The 18,163-nt window shown below is 39.2% G+C and overlaps 1 protein-coding gene across 1 annotated transcript in view; it reads left to right on the top strand.

The window, feature by feature from the left end:
* The window catches only part of il1rapl2 (interleukin 1 receptor accessory protein-like 2), a 647,587-nt gene that overhangs the window by 417,608 nt on the left and 211,816 nt on the right, over positions 1-18,163 (top strand). The window contains exons 5-6 of the mRNA XM_061927700.2: positions 8,735-8,921; positions 9,014-9,167. Of these exons, the coding sequence (XP_061783684.1) occupies positions 8,735-8,921; positions 9,014-9,167 (341 nt within the window). The remainder of the gene's footprint in view (positions 1-8,734; positions 8,922-9,013; positions 9,168-18,163) is intronic.

Here is an 18,163-nt window from a genome sequence, read left to right as displayed (position 1 = left end):
GGGGGTGAACAAGGGGATGGGTCAAATGCAGAGGTTAATTTCACCACACCTAGTGTGTGTGTGACTATCAGTGGTACTTTTAACTTTAACTTTAAAACCAACTTGTCCTACCTGCTGGTACCTGTTATGTATTTAGGATGCCCATAAGTCCTGGAAATGTGCAATCAAACCATGGAGTCATGGCGGAAATATTTTATAAAACAATTATACCTTCTACCAAACTTGCTCCAAAAGAATCGTTTGGAATTTGAGACGTTAGTGACATGTTTTGTCTTAGTTATGTCAGCAGATATCTCAATACATGGTAGAGGTTTGCCCGAAGAGCTTTGCGGGAGTCCACCATGTTTATCAAGTTGTATTCAGAGTTAATTATTTTTCACAATCTTCTTGTTGTGGGGCAGACTGTTTCGTACATGCATATGCATCCCAATTCCTAATGAAAAGAAGCATATAGTTCCAACTTACACCTGTCAGTAGACTCAATATGGAAGCACTAAAAGCTGACGGGGTGAAAACGCAGTCAAAGGGGGTTTGGCCTGGAGGAGAGTAAATAAGACCGCCCACAAAACAGCATATGCTGAAGAGACGGTCAGAAAGCGGTTTGAAAAAGGTCTGTAAAACAAAATCTTTGCAAGATTTTGACCAAAAAACATCATTAAATGTTATGTTGACCACCAGGAAGTTTTCTAAATGTGAAAAAAAAAACACAACAAAATACAGAATATGACCAGTTTAAGTGAATCCATGTGTACTATTACCTTACAGGCTTACTTAGATAAGCCTATACCATTACAACGTGTTAATGGCCTATGTGAACAATGCTCGACCATAAAATAGTTTCCATTTGCATATGTATGTTTGTATTGAGGTCCTCTGGGAGGAAGGATTTTATTCATGTTGAATTAATTATTTGATTCACATGAGGGCAATAGCTGACTCTTCTGACGTTAAAACACGATTTATTTACAAGACGACATAAGTCATAAGCCTAAATCATAGTTTCACTGGTCTGAAAACATACTTTAAAGTTTAATTGCGATATGATATGATAATAATAATAATAATAATACCTGGGATTTATATAGCGCTTTTTTAAGTACCCAAAGTCGCTTTACATGTTGAACCCATCATGTTATGTTTCAATGTTTGTATCTGGAGTAATTACAGTAAATTAGTTGGGGTGTGGTTGTGTTGCGCAACGAGGTGTCAATGAATATAAAGACTCACAAATACACAACCGGGTGTGTGAAATCAAGAGACCGAGAAAGTCAGGGGAGCATGCTGGTAAAAGTAAGTGAATCACTGGAGGGGAAAACAACATGCTGCAGAATAGAAGCAGCATGATGAAAAGGAGAGAAACTAAGGGATGGATGGATAAAAGGCTTTTCATTCCTTTATTTTAATGCTCAGTGGTCTTGTTTAGGTCGCTGACTGGAAAAATCCCAGTGTGTGTGTGCATGTGTGTGTGTGTGTGTGTGTGTGTGTGTGTGTGTGTGTGTGTGTGTGTGTGTGTGTGTGTGTGTGTGTGTGTGTGTGTGTGTGTGTGTGTGTGTGTGTGAAGTGAGAATGACAGAGAGATCAATGAGGTCCTTTGTGTCTAGAGGTGAACTTGGAACATCACACACATACATGCTCACCATAAAAATACAGTCACCTTGAGAGATTTTGAAATCTACAAACCAAAAATGTGTTGCATCATAAAGACGGTAGCTGAATTTGCACTCTTTTCTTTGTATTTCAGCCACAGGGCACATTGTTGCTTTATTATGTAAATGCCAGGTGTTGTCTCAAGTTGCTTCCCACTTGGATTCTCACAAGAATATATAAGGAAATTCTGCAAAAGAAATCTGCAGAGTACAAACTCCAAATTGTACATTTATGTTGTTTTATAAACTAGCAGCACTGTTGGAAAAAAGCTGACACATGCAAAAAAATTGTGCCCATTTGGCTTTAAAGTCGCGCTTGAGACAATACACAGGATGTGCAGTATCAGTGCAGGATATACACTATATTGCCAAAAATATTTGGCCACCTGCCTTTACTCACATTAGAACTTGAAGTGCCATCCCATGGAATTGTCCAAAATGTTTTAGTATCCTGGAGCATTCAAAGTTCCTTTCACTGGAACTAATGGGCCCAGCCCAACTCCTGAAAAACAACCCCACACCATAATTCCTCCTCCACCAAATTTCAGACTCTGCACAAGCAGTCCGAAATGTAGCGTTCTTCTGGCAACCTTCAAACCCAGACTGGTCAATCAGATTGCCAGATGGAAAAGCGTGACTCATCACTCCAGAGAAGGCATCTCCACTGCTCTAGAGTCCAGTGGCGACATGCTTTACACCACTGCATCCCACGCTTTGCATTGGACTTGGTGATGTATGGCTTAGATTCAGCTGCTCGGCCTTGGAAACCCATTCCATGAAGCTTTCTGCGTACTGTACGTGGGCTAATTGGAAGGTCACATTAAATTTGGATCTCTGTAGCAACTGACTGTGCAGAAAGTCTTTGCACTATGCGCTTCAGCATCCGCTGACCCCTCTCTGTCAGTTTACGTGGCCTACCACTTGGTGGCTGACTTGCTGTTGTTCCCAAACTCTTCACTTTTCTTATAATAAAGTTGACTTTGGAATATTTAGGATTTAGGATTTAGGATTTGTTGCACATGTGGCATCCTATGACAGTTCCACGCTGGAAATCACTGAAATGTTTGTAGAAATAGTCTCCATGTCTAAGTTGATTTTATACACCAGGCCAAGTGATTAGGACACCTGATTCTGATCATTTGGATGGCTGGTCATGTACTTTTGACAATATAGTGTATATTTGTGTTTGTTAAAATCAGATTATTGGGTTTTTGAAATTGTGGGTGAATGTATTTTACAAACACGATAATTATCGCTTAAAGATACAGTACCTTCATTTGCAATGCAAGTAGATTTACAACCACATACACACTTAGTGGAAGAATCATCACTGAATATAAATGGCATTTTTGGGGCTGCCTATAGTAGGTTAGCATATCCAATATATTTGTGTACACATGTATACACTGAAACAATCAGCAAAGCTTATGTCCATAAGGCACTGTAATACAAGAATGCATTTATACTGTTGACAAAGCACAATATTCTGAGTCAATCCTAAGTAATATTGTAACGTCGCTGGGGTTGCCTCTGGCTTCCCAGCATGCCGTGCTGCACTTAAATAGTTGCTATAATTGCATGATGTGCAAAATTATTGTTCATTATCCCTGTAGCAGTAGTCCAATGTGTATTTTGTGTTGTTTTGCCACGTTTGGTCACGCTGCAAATTAGGTTTGTGTTCTGTGAAGTGACCCTCCTGCTGTTTATTTGTGTTGCCAACTTTGTCTTTGAGTATGTTTTTGAGTTCCTTTCCCAAAGAACAACCTCTTCCTCAGCCAAACTAGAGTGACTTTGACCATCTCTTGATGGCTCAAGATCGCTGACTATATGGGCCCGATTTACTAAAGGTGCGTGTACTAAAACATGTGCAAACCTGATAGCACACGCAAAGCTGATCTACTAAACGTGTGCAAAGTGGACTATGTCTGTTAAGTGAGCAGAATATATGTGTTGCTAGATCACATTGTGCGTGCTAACTAATATTTGCATTTTCTTCTCCCAGTATTGTGGGCGTTTTGATGAGCAGCAAATATTTTGCATATAAATGAAGACAGAGACCCAAAATTGACTGCACGCCTTATTCTGATCACCTAAAAGACACAATTGCGTGTGCTGTCAAGTTTGTACGTGTTTTACTACTAACTACTTTACTTGTAAATCAGGCCTTTAGTGTGTAAAATTATAACATTTTCCCAACACACACTTTCCAGAATAAGTATTCGTGGTGAGAGGCATATTCCTGATTTCCCAACACACACTTTCCAGAATAAGTATTCGTGGTGAGAGGCATATTCTTGATATTGAAACATGACAAAATGTATTGTTTAAGAGAAAAGTAGCCTAGCGGGCACATGGTACAGCCTAATCCACTTTTTGAGTCTCACAGACGGGGCAAACCGAGCTGAGGTTTTACAAGCAGCTATCACTGACTTGGATTTTAAAAGACTAAACCACAGGATCAACTCAGTGACAGATCATGAAAGTGTCCATGCGCACACGACAAACTAGCCTCGGTGCTTCTCGAGCCACCCACCTGCTTGGGCATGTGAGACCCGAGCAGCAATATATTTATTTAGTGTTATTTATTTTGATTTAAATTAAAAAAATTTTAAAAAAAAAGTTAAATGGTCAAAAATGCAATCTTAGGTCATGAACGTAAAGTTTAGAGTAAAATAAAAAAGAAAAAATGTTGTCCTGTCTGTAGGAATGGGAATTGATAAGATTGTCACTGTTTTGATTCCACTTTTGATTCTACTTAACGATTCAGTTCTTTATTGTTTCTCTTATTGATTCTTATGTGGAAAAAAAGATAACAAAAAGGTGGATTAGCATCCATTGTGTTTAGTTAGGAGCTAACATGGCCTTACAAAGCCAACAGTGAGGTCTAAAGAGGCACTAAGCATAGAAAAAAACTTTTGTAAATACATTTAAAAAAAAGAAAATTAAAATGTACGTGGAAATTACACAAGTATGTAACATTTCGTATAATGTTTATAACTAAATAAGAATCTTTGTCATCTGCCTTGAAAATATACCATGCAAAGGTTTGTTTAGATTTACAAGGTGAAACTAATGTAATGCCATAGGCTCATGGCATGCAACACTTTATATTTAAACATGTATTTTGATACAATGTTGGTTATTGCTTACAGCTTATGAAAAACAATTGAAAATCTTAGAAAATGTGCGATTGTCAAAAATTGTAATCCATGATCATCAAAATTATATTAAATAAAGGCTTGACATATCTCACTTTGCATGTAATTAGTTAATATCACATATTAGTTTCATATTTGAAGTTGAATTGCTGAAATTAATGAAATTTTACGCGATACTGAGTTCCACCTGTATAATATATTGACTGAGTGAAAATGTGGTTGGAGGAAAGCATGCAACGTTTCTCTGACTTCAATTGAACGTTCACCTACCAATGGAGCATCTGCTGTGGTAAATTGTTGTAAAATTTTGGTTTTCTTCCATTCCACGGTGAAAGCTAGTGGCAGACGTGAACTGAAGCTGTTACTGCCCACCTCGAAATCAGTCAGAACACACAATATTGCCAAAAGTATTTCGCCACCCATCCAAATGATCAGAATCAGGTGTCCTAATCACTTGGGCCGGCCACAGGTGTATAAAATCAAGCACTTAGGCATGGAGACTGTTTCTACAAACATTTGTGAAAGAATGGGTCGCACCAGCTGTTGTTCCCAAATGGGCGTTTGGGAACAACAGCAACTCAGCCCCGAAGTGGTAGGCCACGTAAACTGACAGAGAGGGGTCAGCGGATGCTGAAGCACATAGTGCAAAGACTTTCTGCACAGTCAGTTGCTACAGAGTTCCAAACTTCATGTGACCTTCCAATTAGCCCACGTACAGTACGCAGAGAGCTCAATAGAATGGGTTTCCATGGCCAAGCAGCTGCATCTAAGCCATACATCACCAAGTCCAATGCAAAGCGTCGGATGCAGTGATGTAAAGCACGTCGCCACTGGACTCTAGAGCAGTGGAGACGCGTTCTCTGGAGTGACGAATCACACTTTTCCATCTGGCAATCTGATGGACGAGTCTGGGTTTGGAGGTTGCCAGGAGAACGCTACATTTCGTACTGCATTGTGCCGAGTGGGAAATTTGGTGGAGGAGGAATTATGGTGTGGAGTTGTTTTTCAGGAGTTGGGCTTGGCCCCTTAGTTCCAGTGAAAGGAACGTTGAATGCTCCAGGATACCAAAACATTTTGGACAATTCCATGCTCCCAACCTTGTGGGAGCAGTTTGGAGCGGGCCCCTTCCTCTTCCAACATGACTGTCCATAAAGACATGGATGACAGAGTCAGTGGATGAACTTGACAGGCTTGTACAGAGTCCTAACCTGAACCCGATAGAACACCTTTGGGATGAATTAGAATGGAGACTGAGAGCCAGGTCTTCTCGACCAACATCAGTGTGTGACCTCACCAATGCGCTTTTTGAAGAATGGCTGGAAATTACTATAAACACACTCTGCAACCTTGTGGACAGCCTTTCCAGAAGAGTTGAAGCTGTAATAGGTGCAAAAGGTGGACCTACATCATATTGAACCCTATGGGCTAGGAATGGGATGGCACTTCAAGTTCATATGTGAGTCAAGGCAGGTGGCCAAATACTTTTGGCAATAAAGTGTATGTCCTCTCATGCTGATCTAAATGAGAAGGCATTCATTTCAATTTAACAGGTTATAGTGCAAACAATATAGGCGGTAGTACCTGTTGCACTTATGTCAGATGACTGCTTCTGCCTGGGATGAGATCAGCGTGGTTCAAAAACGCAACATTCTTTTATATTTATTGCATGCTTTATCAAATGTCCCAGTACAGTGCTCATATGTCATCCTCTTGATGAAATAGCAACCTTGGAATTATTACAAATAGCACTGTAGCAATCTTTTCTAGTGAAATGTCAGCAAACCTCGGAGTGCTTCTTTTGCCCGGACGGCGCTACGTTGCTTGTCACTGCGCACGTTGCGTAATGACGTCATCCTCACCTGCAGGAACCGTTATGGGAATCGTTTGAAAAAATGGCAAGCCATTCCAAGGAATTGATACACTCTGAACCGGATCTGAGCAAGAATCGGTTTTCAATTCATGTCCCTACTTGTCATATATTTTGTCAATTCAGTTTTCTTAGATTGGTTTTTCAAAATATTGTCTACTCTGGTTTTTACGAACACAATTCCACCTATTGCCATGACTCGTGAGCTGTGCATATTGTCCACACCCTCACCAAATATAGTAAAATAGTAATTTCAAATGATTGTTACATTAATTTGGCCTTTGAAAAAAAATATGACACACATCACTCAACCGGTCCAGGGTGTACTTTCCCTCTACAATATCAAAAAAAATATAGGGATGCACCGAAATCAAAATAATTGCCTTCAAAGGCAAAGAATAGGGCAAAAACGGAAACACCAAAATCAATTATTCTACCAAGTATTACTTACATTGTCTTTCTGGAACAAACTGAAGTACGTCCACAAAAACGGTTGTTTTTGAACAGTGTAATACAGGCCCGGGCAATTATTTTGACTCAGGGGCCACATTTAGAGAAAAAAATGTGTCTGGGGGCCGGTATATCTATTGTTAGGATCACTAATACAAAACCTCACAATAATGTCTGATTGAATGCTAAAAACGTTATGACAGACCGCCTTAAAAAAACGTAATGGAATTTAAATGTTTTTCTACGAATGATAAAACACTGAATATTGACAAAATATGAATGTCACACCCTTTTTCGATCGACATATTTTACAATCAACTGAAACACAACAAAAAGGCAACAAACAGTGAAATATGAACGCGAAGGGTACAAAATAAACTCACCTACAATCTGATATATGTGATATATTGCTAAGCTTTAGAAGTTTGTTGTGAAAATCTCCTTCCGCGTCTGTGGAAACGCTTCCCACCCACACTGCTTGGTGCCTTGTCTGAGCTGCTGTGACATAGATTACCATAGTAACTAATTAGATTACCATAGTAACTCATTAGATTACCATAGTGACCAGTATATCATGCAAAAGCGCAGATTCCAACCATTGAAATACTTTGTATAGTTCAATACTTACGGTAACTTGAAAACATCACTGCACATCATAATGGCAGCTACACTTTCCATCTTAAAGATCTAAAAAAATGATTTGAGAATGTCCAGCGGGCCAGATTGAAAAACTTAACGGGCCGCATGTGGCCCCCGGGCCTTAATTTGCCCAAGTCTAGTGTAATAGAACATGATGAAAGTGGAACATATGCATTTAAATTAGACAACAACAAATAACAAAATGATTTCAAAATAAATGATAAAGTGCAGTTGTTAATGCAGTCTCCTGTTGGTAAACCTGCAACTCAAGTGACATTATTTTCTTTGGAAAAAAACAACAACAACAACAAAACATTTGAATAAATTCAATCACTAAGTGGCTCAAGAAGATTTTAATATAAATAAATGATAAAAAAGACAGTAGGTTTTGAAAAACAAATACAAGTTGGCAGGACCTTAAAACTGAATCTTCACATGTTTTGGAAACTTGCACACAACTTGTGTGTTAGAGTTATTGAAGTGTGTATTTTAGTTTTGATTAATTTGCTGCCTCAATTGTAACTTTATTTTTTATCGTTAAAATAAAACATAATTGCATTATGCCTGTGGTTTTACTCTTCTAGTCATGTTAGCTAGCTGGTGTTGGCCATCTAAACATGCTATGGCTTCTTCAGGAAAAAAATAGTGTTTGTGTCACTAATGCCAGATACGAAGGGTAGTTAGTACTTGTCAAGACAGCATTACTGTAACTTTAATGTCGATATAGCATACAACGATGGTTGGTGCTCCCCTGGATACACGATGATGCCTTAATCTTGCTGCCATTTCTGCAAGCGCATCCAGCATATTTTTGGCAAAAAAATTTGCAGTGGCTGAAAATTTGGTTAATCACTATAAAAAATTAATGGATGGACAATATGACCATTTTAGCCACTTATACATGCTCAGTTACCAAGATGAAATATATCGTCAAAATCAATTAACTTTGTTTTTAATGTTTGTGATCTTTTTAGGAACTCAACATACTGTATGAAGGTCTCTATGTCCATGACTGTGGAGGAGAGTGATGAGGGGAAGTGTTTCAGCAGCAAAATCCGCTACCTGGAGAAAGCAGAGATTACTCATAGCAAAATGATCACATGCCGTGATATCGATGACTATTTGGCTCCATATAAACAACCTCTGATGACCTGGTACAAGGTATGTCACAAGCACCAATATAAATTGAAGAAACCAATCATCAATAGAATTGTTTAGTTGTTTGATCAGTATGACACACGTCTTTCTGTTAGGAGTGTGAACGTGTCGAATGGAGAAGCTCTATTATTGTCAACAATACACACATCTGGATCCCCGAAGTGGAGGAGGAGGATGGGGGAAATTATACCTGCGAGTTACAGTATGGATCCAGACTGGTGCGGAGGACAACACAACTCAAAGTCACAGGTAGGACAATGTTTTCTTGAGAAGGGGTTTTTAAACTTTTTTGACCTTGGGGCCCAACTTTTCCACTAACTTTTCAAATATTAACACTGAATCAGTAATCTTACTTTTTGATTTTTTTGAATGACATTAAACCATGTGTTAATTACAAAGACTATTATTTATTTAACACATAACCGGGGTGTCCAAACTTTTTGACTTGGTGGCCGCATTGGAATAAAAAAAATTGTCCGGTGCCTAAAAGCCACAATAGACCACAAAAGTTACAATATATAATTAATAATGAATAGAATTGGATATTAAGAGTATGTTAAAGTTTGACTCCTACCTTGATTACTTCTGTGACAACCTCCTTTAAGTTGTGTAATCAATCAGAAATATCAAGCGGCTAAAATGCACCAAACATAGATACGTGTGGAGTGTTTTGCATTTTCCAATAAATAACATTGTCGTGGATATAAAAGGGTGTAATTTTGAATTATGAATCGTGCTTGAACATTTTTATAATATCCACAAATTCCAGTTTTCCGGTTATGTAATGTTTGATCAAGTGTGTTTCTTTTTTTTTTTTTTGTAGTTTACTTGCGCTATGAGTGGGAAAGGTTGTTTAGATTGGGTCATATAAATGAATGCTGTGCTGTCCTGATTCAAAGTATAAATGCTGGTCATTTCAACTGTCAAATATTCAATGTTAAGCTGGAGGTAACTTGCAGTCCTGATTCCTTATTAACATGCAAACTCAACACAGAAAGACCCCGAGCCCGGGTATCGAACCCAGGACGTTCTAATTGTGCGGCACACGCACTAACCCCTGGATCCACCGTGCTGCTACATACAATTATGTTGTGGTAAAATAAATACACAAAAGTATTAATGAATATGTTTTTAAACTAAACTGTCAACAAAATTTAAGTGCAATGGAAAATTCAACATTAGCACTTTGGTCATAATTTTTGCGCTGAACAAACTTCTCAATGAATTTAGCTCCAGGCTATTTCTGTTTGTTTGAGATTGTCATTACTGCCACAAGTGGTGGACACATTTGTTTTACAACTGACTCTCACCAAGGCCCATAAAGACCACAGACTTTTTATGGGGCGTTCGCAATACAAACATAGAGACACTGTTCTTGAGTGAATGGATACTTATATGTATCGATGAATGAATGAATGGTCCATGTCAAACATTGCTTCACTAAGCATTTTTTAAATATATTTGCATTTCTAAAACGAACATACTATTTAGTTTATATTGTTGCTGACCCTTTTCTCCAAAGATATAATGTCTGAAGAACATTTTTTTATTTTCATAATTTTTGCCCATTATTGTGCTTTGTTTAAATGTGATGTACTGTATTGGTCGAATGTTCAGACTGCAGTCGCATTGGCTGATTTATATCCACAAATGAAAGATGCCTTGGTCCGATACAGGTCATATATGGGCAAAACAATCAGAATTGATCTGCAGTGTGAACAAGGCCATAGTCACCTTTACAAGCCACAAACTTCAAAGTTTGATGTGGCAAAAGATACATGTATTACAATACTAACTAGACTGCAGTCAGCGCTAGCCCCTAGTGCGGGGGTTAGCAACCCGTGGCTCTAGAGCTGCATGCAGTGCTAGTGGCTCCCTGGACCTCTTTCAGAGATGTGTAAAAATGGAAAAAGATGAAGACATGTTTTATATATTTATATATATATATATATGTATGTATGTATGTATGTATGTATGTATGTGTAGAATAAAAGTTGAAATACACATTCCTGTCAACGAAAATTTGCATCAGCCTGCAACACATAGTAATTTTGATAGTAGGCTAATATAGCTAATATAGACACATTATGTGTTGCCTTCAATATAACACTTATATAAAGCTTTTCAGTTTTTGCGGCTCCAGACAGATTTTAATTGTTTTTAAATTGTTGGTCTAATATGGCTCTTTCAACATAGCGGGTTGCAGACCCCTGCCCTAGTATGTTACATGAGTAAAATAAAAGACCGAAATGGGAACACAAACACAATCTTGTTAGGTACATGAAAAGCTGAGGCCGGTCATGCCTACCACACACAAATCAATTAACATTTATGGAGATGACTCAGCTGATGAGGATAATCCTTGACTTGAAAACAAGCTCTGTAATTACTCTTCATTGTAGTCAAAGTGGACTGAGGAAAGTGATCAGAGAAGGGAACATCATTTGCATTGCCTTAACAGCACATTTAGAGACCACAGTTTAAAAAACCCTGGACTAAGAGCTCCACAGTTTCTTTCTGTTAAGAATGCAAAACTTCCATATTTAAATGTTTTGCTCAACCTGTGTTCTTATTTGGTGCCTTTGTCTCATTCCCAGATAAAACATACATTGTACCAAGCTTCATTGGCTTTTGATTTAAGTCCGAGTTGGCAGTAACATCTGACTTCCATCTGCGGTTTTGCATAGAGTAAGTGTGTCTGGGCAGGGATAAGGATTGCAGTGCTGCGATTGAGTGCACATGTCTGCTTGTGTTTTGTTTTGTCATGTGCATTATTAATGCATTGTCTTTTAGCTGCACAGTTTACATTCTTAGGCACACAAGCGTGCATGTGCTTAAACCATGTTTTTGCATTGACATGTCAGAATTTTGTTGAACTTGTGAGCTGGTAGTTTGGTCTATTGTCTGTCAACTGGTGTAGGGAAAGACATTTGTTGTGCCTAAATATGCAGTGAGATAGTCATTGATAATGTATTGCTTTACATAGCTAACTTTTATGCAAACAGTGTGGGATTGGTTACTGCTCAGTGACTGTATGAATGTGAGTATGAACAGCTGCCAGTCACTCGTTCCGTATGAAAGACCGCGGACGAGACCAGTGTGTAGTCGAGCTTCTTCCTAAAATAATGTGGAATAGGCGCATTGTAGCTAATTAAAGTAAAACAACAACAAAAACCCTTAAAGCTGCAGTTATGGCGAAGGCCTTTGGCCTGTCTAATTGACCCATCCATCCATCCATCCATTTCCTACCGCTTGTCCCCCTTGGGGTCGCAGGGGATACCGGAACCTATCTCAGCTGCATTCTTCATCACACAAGAATGCAATTAAATACCAATACGAGACAGCCTGTTTCAAAGAGGAAAGGACAAAGGCCAAAGTTTGTCGCTAACAACTAATTTATGGACATCCCCCACCATGAAGTCATTTATCATAGTAACTGCATCACTGGCACATGAGGACCAAAGGCCAGAAGTGTAATGCGGCAGTAATGCTATCAAGGAAAGCCACCTGCTGAATTAAACTTGTCAGTCAGCTTATTATATCTTAAGTTTTATCTTAAGCAAGAGTATCCACACACTTTATATTCAACCTGTATTGAAATCTCCATTATACTCTTTCAAATGTTCTTGTAATCAGACCATATTTTCGGTATATTAGATGGAATCTGTTTCTCCGATGTAGGATTTTTCGCATGATTTACACGGGATTTCGTAAATTACATTGCATTTCTTGTCTTGTTCTATTTTGTCTTTTGGATGCACAAGTAACTATCTTGTTTTTGTGTGAGGTATAGCTGTTGTGTTTATCGACGCTCCGTTCTGGGGCCGGCTCTACGTTAGGGGTAAGAGGAAGCAGAGCCCCCTTAAATACATGTATTTCCCACCCACATTAAATGTTTGAAGTTGAGAAAGTACATTTTAATGTACCCACAAAATGTATATATATGACAATTTCACAAAATTCCGTTGAAAAAAGGACACGCTACTACACTTGTATGATGTCATTTTCCCTTTTGTCTGTCCATCACCTGTGTTAGGCTCCACGAGTCCACACTCACACACAGACACACACACCCCTCCTCTCAACCCTCAGTGAACCAGTGTCGACAAATTAAAAACGAGACTAAAAGTTGTCAGAAACAAAATCCAATCATATTTAATTTTGTCTTGTAAATGGGTGGGACAAGTTCAGAAGATATCCAGTCACAGTTCTTTAATAGCGTACAATATGACAGAGTAGGGGTTAGCGACAAAGGTTTTTCCTTTTGAGATAAGAAAATTCAAATTGAATGCCTAACCAGCGGCGCCAAAAAAACAAGGTAATGATTTAACGCAGGGGTGGGCAATTAATTTTTACCGGCGGCCGCATGATCAACCTGAGCACTGCTGGACAATATTTCAATTAAATGTTGCTCAATATTATTTTTGATATACCATAAGATAAAAAATAATAATAATATTAATTAATAATAATAATAATACTTTCATTTAACCTAACTTAACCTTATACAAAAGCAGATTGCTTTTGATGGTTTTATTTTTAACACTGTCTTACACTACACTTCCTGATGTATAATACAATGCAAAAATGTCCATTCTGCATAGGGTTAATTTAAAGTTTATCCTGCATCCTCTTTAAAAGTCCAACATTTTTCCCTGTCAGATTTGGACAACCATCTGTTGTCACACCTGCCAGCTTGCAAATAATCATTAACTTTAGAATTTGATGCCAGCAACACGTGACAAAGAAGTTGGGAAAGGTGGCAATAAATACTGATAAAGTTGAGGAATGCTCATCAAACACTTATTTGGAACATCCCACAGGTGAACAGGCAAATTGGGAACAGGTGGGTGCCATGATTGGGTATAAAAGTAGATTCCATGAAATGCTCAGTCATTCACAAACAAGGATGGGGCGAGGGTCACCACTTTGTCAACAAATGCGTGAGTAAATTGTTGAACAGTTTAAGAAAAACCTTTCTTAACCAGTTATTGCAAGGAATTTAGGGATTTCACCATCTACGATCCGTAATATCATCAAAGGGTTCAGAGAATCTGGAGAAATCACTGCACGTAAGCAGCTAAGCCCGTGACCTTCGATCCCTCAGGCTGTACTGCATCAACAAGCGACATCAGTGTGTAAAGGATATCAACACATGGGCTCAGGAACACTTCAGAAACCCACTGTCAGTAACTACAGTTGGTCGCTACATCTGTAAGTGCAAGTTAAAACTCCTATGCAAGGCGAAAACCATTTGTCAACAACACCTAGAAACGCCGTCGGCTTCGCTGGGCCTGAGCTCATCTAAGATGGACTGATACAAAGTGGAAAAGTGTTCTGTGGTCTGACGAGTCCACATTTCAAATTGTTTTTGGAAACTGTGGACGTCGTGTCCTCCGGACCAAAGAGGAAAAGAACCATCCGGATTGTTATAGGCGCAAAGTTGAAAAGCCAGCATCTGTGATGGTATGGGGGTGTATTAGTGCCCAAGACATGGGTAACTTACACATCTGTGAAGGCACCATTAATGCTGAAAGGTACATACAGGTTTTGGAGCAACATATCTTGCCATCCAAGAAACGTTACCATGGACGCCCCTGCTTATTTCAGCAAGACAATGCCAAGCCACGTGTTACATCAACGTGGCTTCATAGTAAAAGAGTGCGGGTACTAGACTGGCCTGCCTGTAGTCCAGGCCTGTCTCCCATTGAAAATGTGTGGCGCATTATGAAGCCTAAAATACCACAACGGAGACCCCCGGACTGTTGACCAACTTAAGCTGTACATCAAGCAAGAATGGGAAAGAATTCCACCTGAGAAGCTTAAAAAATGTGTCTCCTCAGTTCCCAAACGTTTACTGAGTGTTGTTAAAAGGAAAGGCCATGTAACACAGTGGTGAACATGCCCTTTCCCAACTACTTTGGCATGTGTTGCAGCCATGAAATTCTAAGTTAATTATTATTTGCAAAAAAATAATAAAGTTTATGAATTTGAACATCAAATATGTTGTCTTTGAAGTGCATTCAACTGAATATGGGTTGAAAATGATTTGCAAATCATTGTATTCCGTTTACATTTACATCTAACACAATTTCCCAACTCATATGGAAATGGGGTTTGTACAATTGTGAACTTCCTCACGCTGCAAAGTCAGAGAACACAGGGAAATAAGTATAATTTAAAAGAACAGAGGGAACTGTTGACTCCCTGTAAGTTGGTACAGTAAAACAACTTGGGAAAAAAAAACAGAGTGTAGGCAGTGCTGTTAAGTTTCTCTGTCTAAATAAGTGGATAATGCAGAAATGTTGAGGCATGATGCAGCTGACCTTAAGATAAACTATAGTTTGAGAAGAATGTTTTTGCTTTATTCATAAGACTACTGTATATTTCAGTTTTGTAAATATTCACTATTGTGTGTGAAGTCATACTTAAGGTTAGGTTCAGTTTAAGAATGAGGCCATCAAGTGTTGTGATGGTTGATAAAAATGTGGATGAAGGATACTCAATTTTATTTATTTTACTTTTATCTGTTACTTTCCCCCCTGAGAGATTGCCACCTTATTGTGGTTAAGCGCTACCAGCAGGAGCTTAGTCTTCAGGTGGGACACCCAAGTTGAACAGGTGTGAAGGTGGAGACCTGACAAAGTGCAATCCTCTTCTCCAAGTTGGAGTTGGACACATATGGTCCTGATATACTAAATATTTGTGTGTACTAAAGCAAGTGCAAACTTAATGGCACACGCACAACTGATCTACCAAACGTGTGGAGAGTGAATTGCGTCTGTCAAGTGGGCAGAATAAAGTGTGCATTCAATGTTGCGTCTCTTGTCTTAATTAATATGCTAAATATATGCTAATCATCAAAACGCTTGTAATGCTGGGAAGAGAAGATGCAAATCTAATTATTATTTCACGTGCATATTTCTATCTACACTCATCACCGTTTTGCGAGGACTATGTCATGATCCGTGGTCCGGATCATGTTAAGTTTAGTTATGTTTGATTTTTGGACGCTTTTTAGTTCCTGGTTGTTCACTTCCTTGTTTTGTTTTGGTTGTCATGGTCACTCATTGTGTTCACCTGTCTCTGATTAGTGCTCGACCGCTCACCTGCTTCCCGAGCGCTAATCAGAGGCATTATTTAAGTTGCCTTTGCCAGTCACTCGTTCTGCCTTTGTTGTCTTTATGTCACACCGGTTTATGTCTTGCTCTGACCAAGTAAGTTTCCCTGTCCATGCCCTATCTTCTGCTAAAGATTAGCTTCACTTGTGTTTTAGGCACGCTTGCCTTTTTTTTGTTGTATTGTTTATGTTTGTGTTAGTGCGTGATTTATGTTAATAAATCCTAGCCTACCTTCACGCTGTCGTCCGGAGCCGTCTCTTGCGATGGAAGACAACGAAGGCAGAACGAGTGACTGGCAAAGGCAACTTAAATAATGCCTCTGATTAGCACTCGGGAAGCAGGTGAGCGGTTGAGCACTAATCAGAGACAGGTGAACACAATGAGTGACCATGACAACCAAAACAAAACAAGGAAGTGAACAACCAGGAACTAAAAAGCGTCCAAAAATCAAACATAACTAAACTTAACATTATCCGGACCACGGATCATGACACACTATTTTGTGTTTAATAATGAACTGTGCAAACTAGCAGTTATACGCACTGCTGCAGGATCAGTGATCGCGCTGCACAGACCGACGATGGACAATTATCTGTCATATGTGTGTATGTCAATAATTTTGGAGGGTCAGAAAAATATATATATTAGGCATATTGTCTATTCAGCAACATAATTCCATAGCTGCTAGAAGACTTAAGTGTAACGACGATGTGGTCGCATAGTGATGCGGGTGTGGTTCTCCCAAGGATGCAGATGGCTTCGGACACAGCTTGCAGGTAGGAAAAATGATTTATTATAAATATAAATAATATGATGAATAAACAAAAGGGCTAGCGTGGGAGCTAGCAAACCAAAAGAGCCTAGCTTGAGAACTAGTAGCTAAGAAACAGTACATAATCGTCGTCATCAGTTGTGTGAGAACAAACTAGGAAGCCAGTCCGAGTGAGGCCAGAGCAAAGACTAAATAGCCCTCTGATTAGTGCCCGGGCAACAGGTGCGCGTCCCGAACACTAACCAGAGGCAGGTGAAAGTAATCAGTTGACATGGCAACTGAACACAAACAAAATCAATGTGCTGAAAACATATGTGACGAGAAACATAAACAAACTATGATCCGTGCAGCGGATCGTAACATTAAGGGGCTGATTAAAACAAATTCTATTGATGCGTTTTGGTGTCTTTTAATATTTTTTCAATGACGTTAGTTTATTTCACATAGAATATACCATTCATCCATCCACCTTCTTCCGCTTATCCGAGGTCGGGTCGCGGGGGCAGCAGCCTAAACAGGGAAGCCCAGACTTCCCTCTCCCCAGCCACTTCGTCCAGCTCCTCCCGGGGGATCCCGAGGCGTTGCCAGGCCAGCTGGGGGACATAGTCTTCCCAACGTGTCCTGGGTCTTCCCCGTGGCCTCCTACCGGTCGGACTTTGCCACAAGAAATAAGTAATAGAAGAGCAAATGGTGAAATTAATTTAATAAACAATTTCTTGTAAAGCAGGTGTGCTTACACATTTTGACTCCAGGGGCCAAAGTGAACATGTGCCAATGAGCCAAACACAGCAATTTTAAGTATACAGCAGCACCATGAGTGAGGAGTTTAGCCCCACACCACCAGACAAGGTAGTGTTGATCATCCCAATTTTACAGACAGCAACTAATTAGCCCAGCAGACACGCAATCATTGATTGTGCGAGCTCGGAAAAGATCAGTATGAATATTAAAAAACAATAAACAGAAAAAAATAATAAAAAGGAAAAGTTCAGTATGAATACGTAATACATTTGGGAAGCTGCCACTTGGTGAGACAAACTAAACAACTCTTTTTGGGAGCTCTTGTTGTAAAGATTAGAGTGTGCAGATGTACTGCATGATAACAGTAGAGCTGACAGGAACAGTACGTATGACCACCAACAATAAAGGGGCCCTGTTATGGAAAAATCAACATCTGTACCTGTTGGTACCTGTTTTTGTGTATTCGGGATCCCCATAAATCCCCCAAATTTGAAACCAAAACATTTATTAGTTATTTATGAAACAATCTCGCCTTCTTCCAAGTGAGCCATTTGGAATTTGAGAATATTGTGATGTACAGTATCTTGCAGTGAAGTCAGCGGATATCTCGA

This window comes from Nerophis lumbriciformis, linkage group LG35 (assembly GCF_033978685.3).
Source record: "Nerophis lumbriciformis linkage group LG35, RoL_Nlum_v2.1, whole genome shotgun sequence".
Lineage (NCBI taxonomy): Eukaryota > Metazoa > Chordata > Actinopteri > Syngnathiformes > Syngnathidae > Nerophis > Nerophis lumbriciformis.
Note: the sequence above shows the minus strand (reverse complement) of the source record. Positions and strands in the feature narration are given on the sequence as shown.